This window comes from Anser brachyrhynchus (assembly GCF_964034855.1).
Source record: "Anser brachyrhynchus genome assembly, chromosome: Z".
NCBI lineage: Eukaryota > Metazoa > Chordata > Aves > Anseriformes > Anatidae > Anser > Anser brachyrhynchus.
The window spans coordinates 67,032,228-67,056,005 of NC_137697.1; the positions used below are offsets into that span (position 1 = coordinate 67,032,228).

The 23,778-nt window shown below is 38.7% G+C and overlaps 2 protein-coding genes across 3 annotated transcripts in view; one reads left to right on the forward strand and one right to left on the reverse strand.

Moving 5' to 3' along the window:
- The window catches only part of IFT74 (intraflagellar transport 74), a 38,181-nt gene extending 34,392 nt beyond the window's left edge, over positions 1–3,789 (reverse strand). The window contains exons 1-7 of one of the 2 annotated variants that reach the window (XM_080573979.1): positions 3,650–3,789; positions 3,186–3,326; positions 2,595–2,730; positions 2,034–2,082; positions 1,106–1,204; positions 889–949; positions 399–458 (exon numbers count right to left, since the gene is read on the reverse strand). In XM_080573979.1, the coding sequence (XP_080430105.1) occupies positions 399–458; positions 889–949; positions 1,106–1,204; positions 2,034–2,082; positions 2,595–2,730; positions 3,186–3,302 (522 nt within the window). In that variant the 5' untranslated portion in view covers positions 3,303–3,326; positions 3,650–3,789. The remainder of the gene's footprint in view (positions 1–398; positions 459–888; positions 950–1,105; positions 1,205–2,033; positions 2,083–2,594; positions 2,731–3,185; positions 3,327–3,649) is intronic. The other variant, XM_080573980.1, reaches the window with a different exon arrangement.
- On the forward strand, positions 3,778–21,757 carry PLAA (phospholipase A2 activating protein). The gene is made up of 14 exons (XM_080573978.1): positions 3,778–4,133; positions 5,307–5,500; positions 7,346–7,446; positions 7,530–7,650; positions 7,975–8,142; positions 9,178–9,313; positions 9,830–9,999; positions 10,969–11,126; positions 12,081–12,300; positions 14,409–14,477; positions 15,977–16,048; positions 17,237–17,338; positions 19,389–19,553; positions 21,039–21,757. Exons 1-14 carry the CDS (start codon positions 3,793–3,795, stop codon positions 21,602–21,604), a joined length of 2,583 nt encoding a protein of 860 aa, XP_080430104.1. The 5' UTR covers positions 3,778–3,792; the 3' UTR covers positions 21,605–21,757.
- The last annotated feature ends 2,021 nt before the right edge of the window (positions 21,758–23,778 follow it).

Here is a 23,778-nt window from a genome sequence, read left to right on the forward strand (position 1 = left end):
AAAGGCAGAAGGCAAAAGAGAAGTAAATAAATTTCCAGAGGATCAGGCAGCTTTAAAGGCAGTGCAGTCCAGTGAACTTGCCTTTCATAAGACTAGCATTCTATGCTTCTTAGTCAAATAAATAATTTATTTTAACACTTGAAATTTGAGTTGGGAACACAGCCTTCTCAAATCTAAAACACAGAAGCACTGTCACGTGGTTTTTGAAGACAATGCTTCAGATAGCTGTCTCACTACAAACAAAGAACACCGTCAAGTAGTATGGCCAATTTAACTGGAAAAAAATGTGTAAGTTTTAAATTAGTGCTTTGCTTTTTTATACATGTCATGTTCAAAGTACCAAAAATGTAATATACACCATTTCATTGTTCAAATGTAGCAAGCATCCTAATTCTTACCATATTGTAATCATGAATCACTTCCGCCACGTCTGTATTGGTGTTAAGTATATCCACAACCTGAAATGAGACAGAATTCCAACCTGTTGGCACTCTCCTTTTTTTTTTTTTTTGTAATTATACATACAGAGAAAAGGAGCAACTTGCAAAACGCTCATGAAAACACCACAGGTATCTATTATTGCCAAAAATGTGATTTGGGAATCTGAATAGATTACACACAGTTTTCAGAAGTAATTCTCACTATATGTAGGTGTACAAACCCACAAATAATACGCAGCAGTAATTTCTTAAATGCAACTGCTTCTCCTAACTTTCTTGTTTTGCTTAGTTCCCATTTTTCTCTTTCCCAGTAACTGAATAAACACAGTACTAACCAGTAAACTTTTAAACAGGAACATCAATAAAAAAGATGTTGAAGTTAAGCAAAAACAGCACGAAGCAAAGGAGAAAAGGGAGTGTTCAGTATCAGAAGCTGATAGCAGCATACCATGTTGTAGTCTGCTAGCTGACCTTGAAATTCTTTGATTTCACCAGCTAAAGCCTCTGCCCTAAATACAAAACAAGAAGCCAAACTTAAGACAGGAAGCATCATATAATAAAAATGAACTAATGAGAAAAAAAAAATATTTAATGATTCCTTGAAGCCTAGAACAAAGTCTTGTGACTGAGAAAGTTAACCTTGTATTAGCTACGGCACAGCTCACCTTTTTTCATATGACAAGTAGACAGATTTCTCTTGCTTGTACATTTCTACTTCTTCCTGCAGCTTGTTAATTTCTGTTGTGAGTTCATTTGTTTTGCTCCTGCAAAAAATAAACAAAAGAGTTACTCAAACTTAAATATACACCTAAAACACAGATAAAACAGAAACAGCATTTTACTCTAAGTGATGTGCAATCAGTATCTCTTTTTCACACAGTACCATATTTCTAACCAACTATTTCTTAGAAAAGCTAGAGAAAAGAGGGGAAAAAATAAAGTGGTTCTATCAGATAAAATTGTAAGCAATTATTAGAAAACCTGGATGTGAAATAAAATGTTTTAATTATTTTTTTGTTCCTTCTGGTGAAAGAGACATGAATCCTTCTCAGATGGACCGGAAAAAAATATCATCCACAATCTGTGGAAGGATGCTGTATCATCCCTGTATAGAACAACATCTTTTAGGATTGATTATTCAATACTGCAATATGGCCAGCTGACAAAGGAGCAGACGTCTTTGTCATTGCCATCTGAATGCATAATTCAAGTAAATCACCTGAAGCATACACTAAAAAAGTACTTAGTTTGAGATGCTACTTCTTACAATTGGAGCTATGAGACCTATTACAGGTGGAAGTTCAAAATCACTGATGCTTCTGGAACTAATGCTGTGGGAGCGCATTTAACTTAACAAGCCTAATAACAAAACTTCAAAGAAATCTTGTACTTGGACATAAGCATAAAATTCCTGTTCTCCTACAAGCTCCCTGTAAAATGACCTTCTTATGTGTAATAACAGACCAGATTTCATTAACAGAGAACACCACTCATCCCATGTTATTATTAAGCATAGCTCTACCTCTACCTTTATGCCAGAAAGGGAACAGAGCATGAAGCCTTCCAAAGTTTGAATGTATTTTCAAGACATACCTCAGCAGTCCAAGATAATACGTTTTATCCATTATCTGTCTCTGAGGACCTGACAAAGGAGAGCATGACGACAGTTCATTAGAAAGCAACACATTCTGATTAACTGTAAATTAGGAAAACAACATGCAGATTGTACAAGCAGAGACAATAGGTTTTACTTTGTTAAAACAAATGAAGGCAGAAATTCATTGTGGACTGTCGTGAAAACACACAACTTTTTTTAGCTGTATGAATATTTACGATGCAACAAAGTATTTTAATTATTCTGTGGTTCTGGAAGAAGATACAGTGTATCCTGTTGTATTCTAATCTATTCTAATGATTTTTAAATAGACGTAAAAATCATATAGCAAGCTTAGGCATAGAAAAGCCTTTGTCTTCTCTAACGGCCAAAAGCAAAGGAGGGAGGATGCATTAATCTTCCATTCCTTTCTCTTACTCTTTGTAGTCATAGCTATGCACCCTGCAATTTACACAACTATGAACAGTTTTCCTTTAAACCATAAATATTTCTCCAGAACTTTTTCAGACACTTTGATAGCTATTTTCAACAAAAAATACCTTTCATTCCAGTTTTCATTCCACTTAATCCTTGCTGTGTCACTGGGCGGTCTGCAACTTTAATCTGAGATGACAAGATTCCGCTAGCAGTCGCAGAACCACCACGAGAACCAGGTCTTGATGTACTAGGAGGCATCTAGAACACAGACAGACAGACAGACACACACACACACACACAAACCAAAAATCCCAATGCTGAATTATGATTTTTTTATCCTTATGTAATTGCCAAAGCTTGAATCACTCTCTAAACTCTTAATGTGAGAAACTTTTAGATTTACACCTGTTCAGGTAAACAAAGCTTCAGAGAAATGTCTGCTGTAGAAAGGTACAAGATTACCTCTTGAGGTAAAAGATTACTGTGTACCTTGTTCACTGTATGTGACATTATCAAGATCTCCCAGGTGAAGTCTTGATGGAAGAATTCCCTCACCTCTTTCAGCCAAAATCACAAAGTAAAACTCTCTATGACTGAAAATCTTTCAACTTTTCCTGAGAAAATCTCTCTCTAGTCATGGTACTGAAAAAGTACAAAAACCTGAATAACAATTAAAGATACCAAAGTTGATGTTCAACTTTTTTTTAACATACCCCTGTTCCTATCCTGGCTGCTGATGGAGTCCGTGCTGAAGAGGCTGGCCTTGCTGTCAGCCCCATTCCTGCTCTTGAAGAGGGCCGAGCTATGGGAGGTCTGTGACCACTGGCCATATTTGTTTCCTTTTGAATCCCTCCCTGGAAAGAAGGAAAACAGGAGAGAAGGATAACAGTCCTTTCACGTGGAAAGATGGCTTGAAGCGACCAGAGGCCAACTCGTTAGAGATTAATTCTCCCCCCTTCCAATAGCTGACACTGATCTCTAATGCCCCTTCCACCTGAACCACAGCACGGGTCCATGAGGGGTTGATGTGGAGCTCCCCAGGGCAGCGCCCTGACGGGGTAGCACGCAGGCACAGCGGTCCCCGCAGCGCTCCGTTCACTACCCCTCGGTTTATCAACCCGTTACCCCTCGGGACACCCCTTGTTTCAGCTGCCTCCCTTCCCTGGGTGAACACCACCTTGTGGGACGCCTTGGTCACGGCCGGGCCCCTCGCACCCGCTGGCCCCAGCCCCCTCAGCGGCCCGCCGACACCGCCATGTCGCGCACCGCCACGGGTATCCCAGCAACACCGCTTACGCCCCTCAAACTACAACTCCCATAATGCCTCGGGACGGCGGCGCGGCCTCCTGCACCCTCCACGCGCCGCTTTGCCTGCTGGGACTTAGAGTCTCGGCTCCTCCCCGCCGCCGGCACATCGGGCGGCTCCTCTTCCGGCGCGGAGCGCGGCGCGTTCCGGTAGCGGCGGCGGGCAGGGAGCTGCTGCGTCAGGGCCTCCGCCGGCCTCCGGCCATGGCGGGCGACGCCGGCGGCGTCTACCGGCTGCGCTGCTCGCTGCCAGGCCACCAGCAGGACGTGCGCGGCCTCGCCCGAGGCCTCTTCCCCGACGGCGGCTTCGTCTCCGTGTCCCGGGACCGCACCGCGCGGCTCTGGGCTCCCGACGGGTGAGCTGCCTTCCCCCGAAGGGCCCGGTGATGGGAAAGCGTTAGCCATTAGTAAATTAGCCACAGCATCGGCAATGGGCTCGCCGTACGGGGGGTTTGGGGTTAAGCAAGCTGCGGTGTGTTGTTTTCGTTATTAAGTTTCATAGGAAGGTGTCGCCTTGTTCTCTGTGCCTTCAGCAGAGAAAATGTTTTAAAATTTACAAGAATATCATGATTTTCCTACATTCCCCAAGTATTACAGTACAAAATATGAATAGCAGTGTTCTATAATACAGTTTTTGACGAAAACAAAAACAATACCTTTAATATAAGTAGTATTTTTTTCCAGTGAGTGTGCTCACTGTTGAGGCTGGGTCATGACGAAAAAGTAAAGGTGCTGCTTGAATCAGACATAATTATTAATTTTTAAATCTCTGCAGTGCTCATGAGTATAGATTTTGTAAGCAGTAAACTTTCTTTGTTTATGTGCCCTGATATTTTGCATTGTGCTGGAGTAACATGTTTGAGCTTTGGGACAGCAAAAGATCTCACAAATGCAAGCTGCAGCTACTTGTGATTAAATTCTGATTAAATTCCTTCCTGTACCTAAAGACGGCAAAGGACTCTATCGAGGAGTGACAAGGCAAGGGGTAACAGCTTTAAACTGAAAGAGGGTAGGTTTAGACTAGATATAATGAAGAAATTCTTCACCATAGGGGTGGTGAGGCACCAGAACACCCAGAGAAGCTGTGGATGCCCCATCCCTGGAGGTGTTCAACACCAGGTTGGGTTGGGCTTTGGGCTACCTGGTCTGGTGGGAGGTGTCCCTGCCCATGGCAGGGGTTTGAAACTGGGTGATCTTTAAGGTCCCTTCCAACCCAAACTGGTCTGTGGTTCTGTGAAATTGGGCACAGTGTTTGCAACTGAGCAGTAAACGACAAAACTAAGCTATACCAGGATTCTGTGAGTGGGAAAAAAAAATACGTGGAGAGCTTTAAATACTGCTTACTGGTCTGGAATGCTGGAGTGTAGTTTTTCTCCAAGTTTTCGTTCTTCCTAGGTCATCCATAGTAAGCACACTGCAAGGATAGTTACTAATTCAAGAGCTGGAATATAAAATGCCCGTTGTAGTTCAGTGCTTCAAATAAGTACTGTTTCTGTCGTGACTCTCAACTGATTATTGCATATGTTTAGTCTTAACAGGGGTTTTACTGAAATGCACTGTATGCGTGGCCACTCAAATTTTGTATCTTGTGTGTGCATCATACCTCCAAGTGACCTCTATCCTCGTGGGCTGATTGCAACTGGTGGCAATGATCATAATATTTGCATTTTCACAGTTGACAACACAGCTCCTCTTTATGTCCTTAAGGGTCATAAGAACGCAGGTATGTAGTAGTTTTTTTTTGAGTTTATTGTATAAACGTTAATGTAATTTATTAGACAAGAAATCAAGTTATAAAACTCAATTTTAATTTCTTTGATACTTAATGTACCTAACTTTTTGATTATGGCCTCTGTAAAATAGCTTTTTTATAATTTCATTTCGCACAGTGACAGCTTGTCACAATGACTTCTGAGTTAACACTGATCAGTGTTTGAGCATTTGCTGCATAAGTGATCACATGGCAATTCACAGAATGGTGGCCCTTTTGCCAAGGGTTGAAGCAGTTAAATTCATCTTCCGTGTATTTTTACATCTAACTTCATAGAAATAGAAAAAGCGAGCTTCCTAAATAAACAAATGTTCACTGCCCATTTTTGTTACCTAGATAGGGATCTAATATAAAGTGGTACTTTAAATATGTGGTGAAGTCTAAAAGGTCATTGCAGAAACTTCATTTCTTTAGTCAGGTCAGTGCAGCGTGTGACATATTAAACCGATAACTTTTCTGGAGCCATAAAATGTTGAGCAATTTTCATATTAGCATGCTAAGTTTATTTTTTCGTGATCTGATCTAGTATTTAAAAGACCTTTGAACAGCCTCATCTTGTAATTATGGGATGTCAGAATTCTTCATTTCAAGACTTGAAGGTTTTGGGTCTCTTTTACTATGTTAAAGAAGGGCTCTCAAGACCAGTTTGAAAATAACATGGATTGCTACGCAGCACCAAAAATTTCTGTCTTTGCATTATAAGCCTCTTGGTCTGCTCTGAGAAACAGATAAAATGATGCCAGAATAATGTCAGTGTGTCAGAAGGTATAGAATAATTTACAGTGTATAAAAGGAAACCTAGGATGATTGAGTAGATAAAAGAACATTTGGCATGTTCCATCCAGAGGTGCAAAAAAGGATGAGGCACTATATGAGGTATGTTATGGATTCCATTACAAAAAAGTATTTGTAGCAATTCTTACAGTAATGCCAAACATTAAAAAATGGAAAATCAGATTAATTGTAAAATATGTTTTAGAAGTGGGAAAACTAGTACCTGAGTAACAATTCATAGCAGCAGAATACTATCCAGTTCCCACTGTGGAATCACAGAGTAAAGAAACAAAAGGCCGTGCTTTCGTTTATGAATTTTCAGATGGACAGTGCATTCTGTTTATGGCTTATATAGTTTTGTATACTTTGTATAGTTTTGTCATTGTTGCTACTTTGTATAGTTTTGTTGCTACTTTGTATAGTTTTGTTGCTACTTTGTATAGTTTTGTTGCTACTTTGTATAGTTTCTGTTGTGCTTTATTAGCACTATGCCTTTTCAGTTTTGTAGCTGTGTATTAGTGGAGCATTTGCAAATTATATCCATGTTAAATAAATCTTTGAATGTTAGTACAATTTCTCGGTGGTATTATTTTGCCATCCAAGAAGAGTGAAGTATTTTTGGTATGAAGTCTTGTTTTGTGAGGACATAACCCAATAATGTTGATGAAATCTTGACTTTGTAATCTTAAATCTAAATCTTTGTATTAGTAATTTTTCTTGACTATCTGTGCTGCTTGTCAACATATTTTAGCTTGAGAAGAGATCAGGTACTGAAAGAAATTATAAAATATGAATGGTAAAAAGATTTGCAAGTTCCTCATCTGAAGTGAGGAGATTCTTAAGTGGTTCCTTTCTAGTTTGCTGTACATCTACACTTCTACTTAATTTTTCCCTGAACTCCTCAACACTAGATATGCTTTTAATACCAAGCAGAAGTCCTTAAATAATTAATTTAAAATTGCTAGCATAAGATTTGCTACAGTGCAAGAAACGTGTCATTGTTGATCTGAACATTTATTCCAGTTTGCAGCCTTTCATCTGGAAAATTTGGCACATTGTTAAGTGGATCATGGGATACAACAGCCAAAGTCTGGTTGCATGACAGATGTATGATGACATTACAGGTATGAAGTTCTTCTGCATGAATATAAAATACATACTGACTTTTACAAGTCTAGCAATATTGTTGTCCTTTTTTTTTTTTCAGGGTCACACAGCTGCAATATGGGCAGTAAAAATACTGCCTGAACAGGGATTAATGTTGACCGGTTCAGCTGACAAAACAATAAAGCTGTGGAAGGCAGGCAGATGTGAAAGAACATTCACTGGTAAATATTGTTGCAATTAGTAGTTTCATCAAGATCATGTGCTCTATTAAAAACAGTAAAAAAAAATAAATCAGAAACCACGAAGCCTTATATAAATTGAACAGGTTCTAGGCAGAATTTCTAAAGTATCTCAAGTTGCCTGGAAATCACATCCCTTCTATAAGGATTATATTTTTTTCCACAGGATATTGAGCAATGAATTGCTTTTTTTTTTTGAGTGCTTCCATAATGAAAATTGGTTACCAGGATATAGATGTGTAAAATGGTATACTGCTGGTAATGGAAAGAAAAGCTGCATTAAAAGTTTTCCTTTCTTTTACAAAGGACATGAAGATTGTGTGAGAGGTTTAGCCATTCTCAGTGAAATGGAATTCCTTTCCTGTGCTAATGATGCTAGTGTTCGAAGATGGCAGATCTCTGGCGAGTGTCTGCAGGTGTATTATGGGCATACGAATTATATATACAGCATATCTGTTTTCCCTCATTGTAAAGGTAAGTTTTTTTTTTTTTTGAGATTTAGCCCGTATAGTTGCAAAATAAAATGGCAGATGAGGCATTCAGTAGTTCAGTGGAGCTGCCGTAACCAAAGAACTCGGGTAGCATTTCATTCACTTTTTTTTCTTTTTTCTTTTGTGTAAGTAATAAGAAATTTTTGTGATTGACAGAAAATCATGTATCTGGCAGAATTGCTCTTTGAGGTGAGATGAAAGGTCCTAGATTAAACCTAATTATAAAGCTCAAGTGAAACTTTGGCAAACAAATGGACAAAACTACCATCTGGGTTGCCACTTGTATTTCAGCACTGTTTCAGACTGTTAAAATGGTATGTGTGGCTTAGCAGTTTGAAGTAATACAAACTTCAATACTTGCACAGAAAGTTTTCAAAGTAGCTTATAAATAGTTTAATTCAGCGATTTTCTTTATATGGCTTATGCCTTTGTTTTTAGAGCTAGAGGTTTGGAGGTTCAGACTAACTTGCAGATGGTTGCAGAAGAAATTCTAAGTCAGTGACCTTTGTGTGGTGTGTGTGTGTACAAATGGACTCGCACATTTGTTCGGAGGGTAAAGTGGATGTATGGTATGGAAAAGGTATGATGTGTACATCATAAATCTCTTCTGCCTTGAAACCCCTCATAGAGGAGATGCCTGAAGTTAGGGGTCTGCTTTTGAGAATGCTTTATGCATGTTTCCTGAACTGTGGTACTCTGGAAGCGCAGTGTTAAGACAAAACAGTGATAGTTCCCAAGTTCTTTGTTTAAACTATTTGAAGGAGGAGGTAGTCTTTTGTCACAAACGATTTCGTTCCCTGTCTGGCTGCTCAGTCTGCAATTTATGCACTTTTTTTTTTTGAGAAGATAGCTCTGTAGTGGCATTCTTTTAGCTCTCTTCTTGTGATTGAGAGAAGTATTAAATTGTAGAAAAGTTCTTTTGCTATTTTAATTTTTAGATACCGAGTTGTAAAAAGGCATCTAGTATCACATTACACGAAAATATGCTTTAAAAGCTTTTTTGTGTTTTCCTTTGCAGATTTTGTAACTACTGGAGAGGACAGATCTCTTAGAATATGGAAACGAGGGGAATGTGCTCAAACAATCAGACTCCCAGCTCAGTCTGTGTGGTGCTGCTGTGTGTTGGATAATGGTGACATTGTAGTTGGTGCAAGGTATCCAGGTTTTATTCTCAGTACATTTTCAAATCTAAATTTGCAAAACTCTTGGTGAAATTTTATGCATCACTTTGATTTTCATTTCTGATTATATTTGAAAATAGAGTCATGAAAGTGTGTGTGGGGATTAAATTTAAGTATGTGCTATAATTCAGCCACAAAGTCGTTCTTTTGGTATTGAATTACGCAGTTAAAGAGTAAGTTCTTTGGTAATGTGGTGAACTATGAGTAGACTGAGAATAGACTTACAGATACTGTATCAAGAACACATTTGATAGGCGTATCCTAATTTGACTTTAAAGCTGTACTACAGATTGTGTTTCAAGTTACCCATGTAAGTCTTCCTATGGGCTTTTTTTAGCATGAGGGCAAATTCTTTTTATAAAAAAAAATGGAGAGGGTTGTTAGAAGTAATGGTGGTTTCTCATGACATGGAAGTCACTATTAGAATGTATGTAATCATTTTGACATTTAAAATAATATTTCTCTTTGAATGTTTTTGTCTCTGTTCAGTGATGGATTTGTAAGGGTGTTTACAGAGTCTTTGGAAAGAACAGCAAGTGCTGAGGAGATTCAAGCTTTTGAAAATGAACTTTCCCAAGCATCCATTGACCCTAAAACTGGTGATTTAGGGGATATTAATGCTGAAGACCTTCCTGGAAAAGAACATCTTAAGGAACCTGGTAAGTTATGTTACCTCTGTTATGTTAGAGTTGCCTCTGGATCTTAGTTCTGAGGTACCAAAACTTTCCATAAGTTCGGGGGAGGGGGGGGGTTTGACCATGTTTAATAGAGTTACTAAAGAAAACAGCTCAATTTTGCTCTGCTTTCTTTCATCTCCTCTTCTGGAGGCAAGACTGTAGTTTAAATATTTAGGTGTGTGTGTCTGTGTGTATACATCCTAACATATACATGTGTGTTTTCTAGACTAAAGTGGCTAAAATACTTCTCTTACAAAATAACTTAGGAAAACCTCAGTTACAGGACACTGCAGTGTATTCAAGATGTTTTGGATCTATTATGCCAGCTGTGTCAATAATAAGAGACAGTCATGTACTTTGCAAAAGGACTAGAATTTTTTTCCTAAGGAAAATTAGACAAATACTCTGCTTTGGCTTTCAACTTGAAAAACAGTTTGTCTTGATCAACGCAGTTTACAGTTTCCAGGTACTCAGGAGGTTACTGAGGATACAGTTGGAAGCATTGGTAGTTAGGATTACTCTTAAATACATAAATATTTTTCCCCAGGTGAAGTAACCAGTGAAGTAACCTCACCCCTTGGCTCTGATTAGCAAGTGGTATAAATCTTACAATTGTATGAAGCTTCCCATCTTGTTAGACCACGGGAGAGTATCACCTTTCTTGATTGTCACCTCCCTGGGAAAATGGTGAACTTTTGAAATACTTAAGGACTGTTTTCACAACTTAGTCTGGTGGCATATACCATTACTATAACCGTAAAATGCTATCCTCAGAATTTCCACTATTTTTGTTGCAACATGTAGTATGTAGTTTTCTGCACTGTGACCTCAAATCTTGGTGAACTATCTTTTCGTTCTTAAATTTGATTGCTATTTAAGACATTCTTTTTCTCTCCTAAAGTAAATCATACTCTTAAATTTCTTAAAACTGTTAAATATTCCTGTCTGCAGGAACAAGAGATGGACAGACACGGCTCATTAAAGACAATGGGAAAGTTGAAGCATATCAGTGGAGTGTTAGTGAAGGAAGATGGATAAAGATTGGTGATGTCGTTGGTTCTTCTGGAGCCACGCAACAAACATCTGGAAAGGTTTTATTTGAAGGAAAGGTATATACAACCTTTAATAGGCTTTACTCCTTTCAAAGTTAAATGCTTAATTTCACATTTAAAAAAAAATAAATCCCGGTCTTTACTTAGCTAAAATGTAAATTAGGAAACAGGGATTTGTTGATATTCTTTTGTCTGTCTTTGATCTATTAAAACTGAGAGGTAGAATTATAAATATTTTCTGTTTTACCTTTGAAATGCATATTGTAAAACCAGCAAGCCAGCAGAGACAAATTACGTTGCAGAAAGGTCAACTGCCAGCTATTAGAGTCAAGATCTCTAGTATTTATTGCTAATACATTGTAAAGTTAGTTGTAACTGCCTTTCCAAAGGGAGAGAACCCTACAATGTACAATGAGAGGTGTGAGGGTCACCTGAAATATTAGGTACCAGGCTTCATGTGTCCCTTTTCTTTTGTCTTTTGAGTGTAAAGACAGATAGTCCAAAAAGTAAACGTTTCCTTTAGTGACGTGTACACAGAAAAATCTGTCTTGTGCCACCACTTAAAAAATGCCTTTCAGAGACTCATTTTCTCTTGTGTGCTTTAAAGAAGCCTTAGGACTTGGTTCTTTTTTAGTAGTAGAAATGTGCTTTCTGGCCTGAAGTTTTTTTGAGGCATCTGACTACCCTGTACCTCTGATGCATTCTGTTACTTTGTAATATATCTATACATATCTATATATAATATATATAATATATCTATACATAAATTGTCATGATCTATTGTTCTAGCCTGCTTTTCTTGAGATACAAAATTCTGGAAAGTGTAAGGTACAGCTTCAGTGGTTTTTATTTGCAAACTCTGTAGGAGACTGTTGTTGATACAGTCTGCAAGTAGCATTATTAAAGTTTTCAGGCTTAGCCCTGGGTCATTATTAGTCTGCATGTGGTACATCTCTATGCCAAATGTGCTGACAAATTTCTCATTTGTTCTTGTTTTTATTCTACTTAAAGGAGTATGATTATGTTTTCACTATTGATGTAAACGAAAATGGACCTTCCTACAAACTGCCATATAACATAACTGATGATCCTTGGCTGACTGCATACAACTTCCTGCAAAAGAATGATCTAAATCCAATGTTTCTGGATCAGGTGGCCAAGTTTATTACGGACAACACTAAGGGACAAACACCATTGAATACAAATACACAATTTTCAGATCCCTTTACAGGTAAAAATTTAAACTTTGTGGTTCACAACTAAAAAGTTAAGTAACAAAGGGATAAACATGTGTACAAACGTGTTATATTATGCACTGAGTTTCCCTGTAAGTATATTTCTTCACAAGGGTGGGAAATGAACCTGGCAGAATGGCTTAGAGTATTTTGTATTTTGTATTTAGAGTATTTTGTACACTGTAGTGCAACTTGAAACCTATTATTGAGTGCTTGACTAGCAGCTTGGGTCACTTCACAAGCAGACTTCAAGTCATAGAATGGCTGAGGTTGGAAAGCCACCTTCTGGAGGTCACCTGGTCTAACCCCCAAGCTCACGCAGGGCCACCTGGAGTCAGTTGTCCAGGTGACTACTCAGTACCTCCAGCATGGGAGAGTCCACAGCTTCTCTGGGCAACCTCTTTCAGTGCTCAGTTACCTGAACAATGAGGAAGTATTTCCTGACGTTCAGACAGAACCTCCTGTGTTTCATTTCATGCCCATTGCCCCTTGTTCTGTCAGTGGGCACCACTGAAAAGAGACCAACTTTGTCTTCTTTGCACCCTCTCTCCAGCTATTAATATACATTGCTAAGACTCCACCTGAGCCTCCTTCAGGCTGAACAGTTCCAGCTCTCAAATCTTTCCTCATAAGAGAGATGTTTCAGCCATGATTCCCTTCATCGTATTTGTGGCCCTTTGTTATACTCTCCGTTATGTCCATGTCTCTCTTATAGCAGGGGGCCCAACTGGACACAACACTTCAAACGTGGCCTTCTCAGTGCTGAGTAGAAGGTGGAAGAATTACCTGCCTCCTCCTGCTGGTAGTACTTTGCCTAATGCAGCCTGGGATACCATTAGCCTTCTTTGTGGCATGGTCAGATCACAGGCTCATGTTTGACTTGGTGTCCGTTTTCTGCCAGCCTGTTTTCAGTAGTCCCTAGCACATGTTGGTGCATGGTGGTTGTTCCTCCCCAGGTACAGGACTTCTTCTTGTCAAACTTAAGAGGTTTCTGTTAGCCCATGCACCCAGACTGTCCAGATCTCTCTGGATGGTAAGATAGCCCCATGGACAATCAGCCAATCCGCCCATTTTTGTGTCAAGTACAAACTTGCTGAGGATATGCTCCACCACATCATCCAGATCATTAATGAAGATGTGAAACAGGATCGGATCCAGTACTGGCACTTGGGGTACACTGCTAGTTACTGGTTACCAGCTAGATGTCCTGCCACTGAGTACCAACCTCTGGGCCCATCTATTCAGCCAGTTTTCAGTCCAACTCAGTCTGATTATCCAGACTTCAGTGTCCCAGTTCCTCAACTTCACCTTCCTGTATAGGACTTTCATGTCCTCAAATCATGGAGGGCATGGCACAGATAGATGTGACAAAAATGCAAAAACTGGTCAACTCTGTGAGATATTTGTCAGATCAAATCTTTCAACAAAATGCTGATCAAGCTGGTTGTATTTTTCAGCCTAGGCTTAATTTTCTAATGTAAGAAAATCCAACCTTTTATACTAGGGTAAATATACTAGGTACAGGTAGCCAGATGCTGCTAAGGCAATGAAAGAAATACAAAAATTTAACTAGACAAAGGATGAAACTGAGTGAAATACATAAATGACCCTTTTTCAAAGAGTGATTGAGAACTGTAAAAAGTTAATTACTCACCAGTAGAAATGTGCTAATAGATTACATCCTGTCCATTGTATTACAAAATAAACCACATTGCAACCAGTCTTACAAAGTTGAAGGTAGGAACAAAGCGTGAAAATAATTCTAGACCTTACTCCTGCATTGAACTACAAATGAGAATACAGGCCGTTAAGTCAGGTTCAAATGTATCTCATGGAACTGCAGTTGTATAAACTTAGCATATACCTTTGATTTGTCTGTGTCCAAATGCATAGTGGTTATATCCTAGAAAACAAAGTTTGGGCCCTGAAATTATTAGGAAGGATTTGTTCAGTGTTGGCAGAACTGTATGTGGAGAGGATTAAATTTGTCATAACGCCACAATAAGACATGAGACATACTTGATGTTTTTGGCTTCATTTTTGAGTTGCATCTGTCTGAAAATTTTAGTACTTTAGTAACATCAAGCTGTGTATGTTTCACCAGGTGCTGGACGTTATGTTCCAGGCTCTTCATCTGGATCAAGTACGGTACCCGGGGCAGATCCATTTACAGGTAGTGTAAAATTCATACTCCATATTGAAATTTGTCTTGCCAGCATTTAAGGTATGTTACTGTGTTCAGTTGCAGTGTGTTCGGCTCCAGAGCCCTGTTTGTTGCAGTGCTCCATTTGGGGCAGCTGTGTGGGACAGACTGGTTAGGTGGTCTCTACTGCTGTGGAAAATGTCAAAGCCTGTCCAAACCTGTTTAGTAGAGGAGAGAGCTCTCTGCTTGTCTGATCTGCCTCATGTCACTCTGTCCTTTACAGTAGAGGACTAAGTTCTTAAACCTTATGTTTTGTCATCTCTTATATGTGTAACCAGCTTGGGATTGGTTATTTTCATAGAATTAGTTTTCTTTTTATCCTATTATTCTTTTTATCTTATGTGGTTGTTATTGGTACCTTCCGTACTAAATTTCAGATTCCAACCCTTCTTGGCATAGCTAGTTTAAAGCCCTTCTCATAGTGAAGAGCTTGTTTACAAAGACATCCCATCTTTCTTAATAGTTTTTGCTCCTTGGAGAGGGTCCTGTAGTCATAGACTTGCCCTTGGGGCTCTTCAGCCACTTGATACTCTCCAGGTTTTTCATGGCATTATAATTGATGCCTGGGTGGAAGAGTAGCAGGGGTAAAAGTTTGAAGACCTGGCAAGCTGTGGCAGTCTCTCTGTGACTTTCTGGATCCTGGTTCCTAGCAAACAACAAACCTCTCAAGATAACAGGTCACATCAGTAGATAGGTGCCTCCATACCCTGCAGGAGGAGGCCACCTACCGCTGCTTGCCTTTCCCCTTTCTGCAGATGCTAGGTGCAGTATCAGCTGGCTCTGATCTCAGACTGATCAGCTCTGATCTCAAACACCCTCTTGGGTGTTTGTCCTCAACACTGCCAGGGCACAGTGTCTGCTTTGCAGGTGCAAATCTGCATATGGAGCCTTCCTGGTGATGCCAAAAGCCACAGTATTACCCATCTTGACAGTCTTTTTCCATACCTCTTCTACTATGATCTCCAGCTGGCTTCTCCCTTGCATTGTGTGACTCAGGCTCTGGTGTCTGCAGATACAAAGACCTTGCCAGTCTCCTCTGAACTGATGGTTCACAGCCTTGTCACCTGTCCCTGCAGCTCCTTCACCTGAGGACTCAGCACCACATCCAAAGCCCAGCTCCTTCAGGAGGTGCTAACAGTACCCCAGGCAGAGGGAAAGGCCAGGCCTGGGCAGCAGCACCCTCTGCCTGCACCAAGGGTTTTGGCACCAGTGGTGCCAGGGAGCATGACAGAATGTCTCTCAGCAGTGGGTCACTTAGCTTGCGAGTGCTGCCACTGCCACCAGCACCATCCTCACACATGCATTTAGATAAAATCCTTAAATTTCAGGAAGAGTTGAAGGACTTCTTTTTAATTATTTTAGAGCAAAATAACACCCTTAGTAGTGATATTTCAAAACTAGTGGCTGAAAGTAGGTATGTTAGCTCTTTACCAATGGTGGTGTTTAAAAAGTCTAACCCCCCCATTTAGGTGCTGGGCGCTATGTTCCTGGTTCCGCATCAAATGCAGTAGCTCCAATGGGTGGGATTGATCCATATACAGGTAAGAAATGAGGCCTGCTTTATAAAAAGCATCACTGATCTTTTTGTTTTTTTTTTTTCTTTTGACATGAATTCTATACTGTTGCAAATTTATATTTAATTAAGCGTAATGAGCAGATTGAAACCACTTATATTTTAGAAATTACTGAGAAAATAGGGGGAGCAAAGCCTTTTACATGTAGGAATCAGAATATCCTGAGTCAGAAGGACCCACAGGGATCATCGTATCCACCTCCCATCTCATCCAAAAATAAAACCACGTGTCTGAGAGCGTTGTCCAAATGCTTCTTGAGCTCCAGCAGCTTGGTGCCGTGCCCACTGCCCTGGGGAGCCTGTCCCAGTGCCTGACTACCCTCTGGGTGCAGAACCTTTCCCTAACACCCAGCCTGGCCCTCCCCTGTCCCAGCTCCATGCCGTTCCCTCGGGTCCTGTCGCTGTCCCCAGAGAGCAGAGCTCAGCGCCTGCCCCTCCGCTCCCCTTGTGAGGGAGCTGCAGACTCAGTCTCCTTGTCTCTCTAAGCTGAAAGCAAGTGACTCCAGAGGTCCTCGTGCATCTTCCCCTCCAATACCCTTCACCATCGTTGTTACTCTCCTTTGGACACCCTCTAATGGTTTTATGTCCTTCTTATACTGTAGCACCATGAGCTTTAGCATGTATGATAGTAACCTGTTTTCTTGAGTTGATTTCTGGTGTGCCAGTAGTTACCGTTGTTGATCAAAGAAATTAATATATGCAGTTTAAATGGAAATTACATAGTATAGGCTACCAATTCACCTGTTATTCTAGAAAATCATAAATTAAAGCTTTTTATTATTTCTCTAAAGAGATGTTAGGATACTATTGTATGTGACATAACTTGGTCATATCTGCAGAACTAAATCTTTTCCTATTTATTATGAAAATGAAAAGGGGCGTAAGAAGTATTCTAATTTTAGAACACTTTCATATCTTAATTGCAGTGTCAATTCCGATGACTGTATTACGTTTCACTGTAATTCAGAAATCATGTAATAATTCACACTTGTATAATAGACTTCTGCATGGGGGATGAACAATTTGTGGAGGCATTACTCTAGGTTTAGGAAAGCCAGTCTGAGTAATGGACAACTGGAAAGACTTACTGGTAGGGTATTGTTCTATGTCAAACACTTTGATATGCTGTTGAACTTCTTATATTTCCTTTATGTAGGAATGGGCGCTTACCAATCCGCTGCAGCAAAAGCTGAAAATATTTATTTCCCGAAGAAAGATGCTGTCACCTTTGATCAGGCCAATCCTACACAGATATTGGGTCAGTATTTTAATTTCAAGGATGGCTTTTTCATTTTTGTTTGAAGTGACTTAATTTTTGATCTTTTCAAAAAGCTAAATTATTTCCCATAGCTTTCCTATTCATTCTCAGTTTTGACCTTTTAAAATTACATTATTACATTAATTACTTTAATGATTTGACGGCTTAGGAATACAATTAATTTTCAGAAGAACTCCTATCTAATGCAGAATATAATTTCTTTTCCCCCCTTAGCTTATGTCTGCTATTCCATGTTTTATTTACCAAGCTGGTACATTTGAACACTGAGCATTTTTTTCCGATCTTCTGGATATGTGCGTCATATGCAGTCCGTTTCTGGTTTTGCACATGAAAGTTTCAGTTCACTAGGTTGCCATACAGTGTAATCTAAGCTGCGTTGAAGTGAAGCATTCTGCAGTTTCACAGGTTCAGATGGTCTCTTCTATATTTAAGCAGAACATTCAGCATTACAGAAAAAGAAAATAGTGTATAATATTTAGTAATACTACACACTTTTGATGAATGTTGCTGTTGCCTTCTATTTCTCCCTCTTTCCATCTTTATTGCTATTCCACAGTCTCTTCTGTACTTCCCATAGCTATTCCACAGAATCTGTACCATTTGTCTTCAGTTTGTTTCACTGTGATTCTGTGGAGTGCTTTAGTATGGTTATGTATACCAGTTTGTGTTCACAGTGCAGAAAAATACAGTACCTGCCGTGAATCTCCACATTAAAATTCTTTTACTCAATTTTTTTCCATTCCTTCCTTCCTTCCCTCCCCTTTGTATACAGAACTTGAAAATGTTATAGGTAGTCTGATGAGGAAACTTAAGAACTTCTGCTTTTTAGAAAACATATACCTTCACCTTTATCCAACTTCTTGAAGAGGACAGGCTGCTGACCTTTTTTCTATTGTTCTACATCTTGTTCAGGATTCATTTTCTATTTAAAAGTATTGGTCAGTCTTCAGTTGGCCATGCCCTCTTTCCCTGAATTCTTTATGGTGGGCTGGTATTTGCTTGTTCAGGGAGGTAAGAGATTCACCAACTTGATTTTTTTTTTATGAGGTTGTCACTAATAACTATATCTAGCCTCCTCCTAGTTTTGCTTACATTTTGCAGTAAAACTTTGTCCAGAACTTAATAAGAAGGAGAACTTCAAGAACGGTTGACTTTCATATTCTGTTGCAGCAAAGCAACGACTTTTATTTAATCCCCAAAACATACTGCAATTGTTTCTTTCTGTCCGGCGTTCTTCAGGGATAATTAAATATAGGCCTAATGTGTCTATTTTTTAGGCTTGAAATCTGACAACTACATTTACTGAGTTTCCTGCAGTCCTGTAACAGTGCATGGTTAAATACATTCGTAAATATAGCTGGACAGGGCTAGATTTAATAGCTGTATGTTTTTTTTCATAACGGACAGACAGTTCACTTTTGTGCATGCTTTAAAACTCATTACCTAAAGGTGTACTAATGTAATGCTGCCTGCTGGCATGCTTATTGACATGGCCCTCATCAATTCTGGAAGAACCACGATTGCCAGGTGCTCAATGCTGTACATTATAATACCACTTCCAAGACTTGGATTTTAAGTTAGATTGAAGTTTGAATACATGACAAGGTGCAATCATATTTTGCGTATGGCACTTAAGCAAATGAAACTACAGATACTGATCATACTATACTGATACATTTGTTTCAATAGTTTGTTTCTACTCCCTAATAGTAAAGAGGAATCACATTTCAGTTTTGACAACTATTGGTCTTAGGATTCTTTTCTGCGTCTGTGCCTACACATAGGCTAAGATGCGAATATTGAATCGTTATGCTTCAATATTGAAGAAGCTTTGTAGCATCTGTTGTGATGATTAAACTTAAAATTAGAAACATGATGAAACGGAGAGAAGTAATGTTTCCTTAAAGATATATAAACAATCTTAATAGTTGTAACTTCTTTTTAAAGTGTTTTGTAGTGCAGTATTTTATTGAAGATCTGGATTTAAGTTGTAATGTCAGAAAACTGTACCTTTCTATTGGTCTTACAGGCAAACTAAAGGAACTTAATGGTACTGCAACTGAAGAACAAAAGCTTACAGAAGATGACTTGATCATGCTAGAAAAGTTATTGTCTGCAACATGTAATACCTCTGCAGAAATGCCTACAGCACAACAACTTCAAACATTATGGAGAGCAGTTAACTGGCCAGAAGGTAGACACATGAAATTATTTTTTTATATTGTTCTCTCATGGGTACTTCAACATGAACCAGAACACTGTTGCTGGCTGTTACAGTCTGTGTCATAGAGTCTATAACCCAAACAGAACCCAGAAGAGGACATACAGATACTAACAGAACTCAGAATTGGTAGTTAGCAGTCAATTTGCTGTTGTTGGCACAACAGTAAAGATAAGAGACACCTGATGTAAACATCGGTTGCAGTTATTTCATTAGTAGGATCTTCCTCAAGACAGAGCTGTGAAACTTGTTAGGAAATACAGCAAAGAAGTGTAAAGTTGGAGTCCTAACTTGCTATCAAATGAGAGATTAAATTACAGAGATAAGTTACAGGAAAAAAAAATCTCAAATTTATATCTTGTTTAGTATGGTGGAAGTTACTGAAGTTAGTTTATGTGGTCTGGATTATTGAAATAACATTTTTTGATGAATGCAAGTGGAGGTGATTTAATTTGATTTAATAACATAACATTATCAGTACTGATGGACCAGTTGGAAAGACTATTTTGTTTGTAAATGTACATTCTGGAAAAACAGAATACGTTGCATGCTCAGATAGCTAAATATGCAGTTTAAAATGAACTGCTTTCTTAAAATTATGGTTAAAAGTTTATTAACAGGAAGAATACTGTTTTTATTAAAAATTGCTGTTCATCAGATAACATTACTTAAGCTATATTCTGTAGAGCTGGGAACTGGTGGTGGCTAATGTCTTCATATCAGACTATATTGTACAAAGTCTTAATTCTCAACATGCTTCATATCTGCAGGAAAAACTGCTCAATGGGTAGCTCAGCAGGTTCAGCTTCCTTGCTGTGTTTGTAAGCTTGGGATACTGGTGGTAGCCTTGAAGAGCCAAATATATTTGAAATTCAGGGAAGTTGAGAGGAACTACTGAACAAACTATAAATTTGGATTCCTTAATGATACCCAGCTGATCAGTTGAGAATATCTTTTATTTTTCTTCTAAATTATGTCTAAAAGCTGAAGATAGCCTAAAAGCATCATTTTCCTGCAGGCAGTTCTGTAGTTACACTAAACTGTAAGATACGGAGCGAGGACAAATTGATACGCTGCCTGTACAGGAGTGTTCAGTAACTGAGAAGTTTTCAGAAACTTCTTTGGATTAGTTACTGTGCGTATTTTGTGTTCAGTGCTTGCCTTCAGTGTTAGCGATTAGCTTTTAGGAAGAATTTCTAAGACTTGTTTGAAAAGAACTGTGTCAATCTGAAGGAGCATATTTTTTTCTGTCATTAATGGAAGTATTAGTATGGGTTTGTCAGTGCTGTCTTTTATGATTTTTTGATAATTTGTGATATATCTGACTCTTTCTGCATGAAACTGTTACTGTCTGTTCTGAAAGCTAGGGATTTAAGAGTATCTCCAACAGAAATAAACTCACCAGCATGTTTGCACATAATGCAATTCTAATACTAAAACATTTTTTTTGTTTCTTAGATATTGTCTTTCCAGCCCTAGACATTCTTAGATTGTCTGTCAGGCATCCCACTGTGAATGCGAACTTCTGTGGTGAAAAGGATCATGTGCAATTTATCCACCTTCTCCTCAAATTTCTGAACCCTAAAGGAAAGCAAGCAAACCAGCTGTTGGCACTTAGAGCTCTTTGCAATTGCTTTGTCAACCAGGCAGGCCAGAAGCTTTTGATGGAACAAAGGGATGAAATAATGACACAAGCAATAGAAGTGAAGTCAGGCAATAATAAGAATATCCACATTGCACTTGCCACACTGACGTTGAACTATGCTGTATGTTTACATAAAGTCAACAACATTGAGGGCAAAGCTCAATGTTTATCAGTAATCAACACAGTTATGGAAGTTGTTCAAGATCTTGAAGCTGTTTTTAGACTGCTTGTGGCTCTGGGGACGCTAATCAGTGATGATACAAATGCTGTGCAATTAGCTAAGTCTCTTGGAGTTGACTCCCAAATAAAAAAATATGCCTCTGTATCAGAACCGGCTAAAGTAAAGGAATGCTGTAGGTTTGTTCTTAATCTGCTGTAATTGTTTTAATTAGCACTTGGGAAATACAGTGTATACAGAAGAAAAGATGCTTTTGTTCATATTTTGTGACAGAATATAACTGAGAAAATACTGTGGATGACTTAAACTTGATTTGTTGTGAGTTACAGAGCAAATAAAACTTTTTACACTGTTTTTCATTTGACTGCTTTTCTGAAGTCTGCAGTGCACAGGATCTTTGCAGGAAGCCCTTCTGTTGTAGCTCAGATTGAAATAGATCTGCAAGTGCTTAAAGGTCATCTAGATGGAAATCTAGGAAATGGCTGTGATCCAGTGATACCGTCTCACCTGCACCCTAGCCAAGTTTACCCATTTCAGTGTAAGGACTGTTTCTTGACCATGGTGTTTGGCAGCAGAGAAGGAGCCCTGAGAGCTGTTAAGTTCAATGGTGCTCTTAATCACTTTATTAGTTATCTCTGGCTGTATTAACTCTGCTCAAATATGCTAGTAAGGAAGTGGCATTCATGTAATTTTCCATCAGCTTTTTTCTACTTCCTTATAAAACCTAATATGGCTCTTCCTGTATCTTTTTTTTAAACCTAGAAATAGGTGGCTTTTTGAGGGGTAGAACATTGACCTGATGTATAGACAGTGCTTCAGTGATAGTGAATATCTTGTTTGCAAAATTTCCTAAACCTGTACAAGTCTTTTACATGACTTCAGCTTTTAATGCACAGGAACATCTTATTAGTATAGCAACAGTCTTATTTTAAAGTATAGCAGAATATATTTAGACAATAAAAAATGAGAGTGGGAGGGGAAACTTAGGTGTAGAGAACAGACAACTGCAGAAACTAGAAATGTGAAATTAAATTTTATGAAGTAGCTTTAACACAATACCTGTGGTGAATTTGAAAAGGGGAAATATTTTACGGGTCTTCCAGCAGATCTAAGATGTTCACTTCAAAAAGGGGATATTATTTTTTACTAGTCATTCCAACTCTTATCTGCTTAAAATTTAGTAAGATTACTAGTGACAATTTCTGTTTTCTTATGCATATTTTTGTGCCTGAATGATTGAAAAACTGCTTATGTTACACTTTTGTTTAGGGTTAAGATAAAGCTAGGATGGTCAATGTTCCGCATGTCTTCTAACAAAAAAAAAAAGTCTTAAGTTGCATTTTTAGTTAGACTAATGGATGGGAAACATGGAAAAATGGATAAGTTTATCTGGCATATGAGCTCTTCATCACAATACTTGTCGGCCTCAGCTGTGCCAGACATGAAAGGTATTGTGACCAAGAGCTTTTTTTTCCTCAATCTCCACTAAAGTATGTGAATTAGTATGTTACTTCCAGCAAACCTTGTTTGCCAGATCTATATATATACATACACAGCTCCGTAGTTGCACTCTTGTGTCATTACAGTTCTGATGGATTTTCAGATACGTATCCTCGTCAACAGCCTTGATCATGGCCTTAACCACCATTTTTCATGTTTGATCCATTGTGGGCTCAAGCGTGAGGCACTCCATGACATTATTCAGGACTTACAGTGAAATAGAAATAATAGAAAAACAAACAAAAAAACCATGACCTTCCTAGGAAACTATCCTAAGAAACTATCTTCAGGAAATATTTCTGTGAAATGATGTGCCTGTCTGTTGAATTTTGGTTGCCTAGTATACAATTGTTCTTGAAACTAGTTTTGACATAACGTGTGCTCTTTAACTGTGTTTGTACTTGTGCTATTCTAAGAAACCTATACTCATCTAACTTTTTGGTTCTGTTATTGTGGGATTACTCTGTTACTGATTACCTCTGCGTGAAAATTGTCATGAATTTCCCAGACCAAAAATGATGTTTATGTAAATAAACAAACTCTGGCAACTTCAGCAATTGGTATATTAAAAGATGATACAAAATGCACTTAGATTTAATTTGCAGGGAAATGATTTGGCATAGCAAAAAATCCTTCGTTGGGGGCTGCAGCAGTACGTATCAAGACAAATCAAGCTGCATGAAAAAGTTTGGATAGAAGGTCAGCTTCTGCTACAGCATATTGTGATACCTGGCAGTTCTGTAATTTTGCACTGTGTGAGGCAACAAAGAAATTGGGAACATTTGATTCCATCTCCACAGGAATCTTCTTTGGAGGGTGTCTCCATAGAGACATGCAGTGGTAGCTGCCAGTGGAGGCAAAGTGAAAATAGAAAA

What these genes read in the sequence shown, in the direction of transcription:
- PLAA (XM_080573978.1), top strand. Translation starts at nt 3,793, where the DNA reads ATGCCTCGGGACGGCGGCGCGGCCTCCTGCACCCTCCACGCGCCGCTT. An exon ending in TGTTTTCCCTCATTGTAAAG is followed by an intron (nt 8,143 to 9,177) that starts GTAAGTTTTTTT and finishes TTTCCTTTGCAG; the next exon opens with ATTTTGTAACTACTGGAGAG. An exon ending in AGAACATCTTAAGGAACCTG is followed by an intron (nt 10,000 to 10,968) that starts GTAAGTTATGTT and finishes TCCTGTCTGCAG; the next exon opens with GAACAAGAGATGGACAGACA.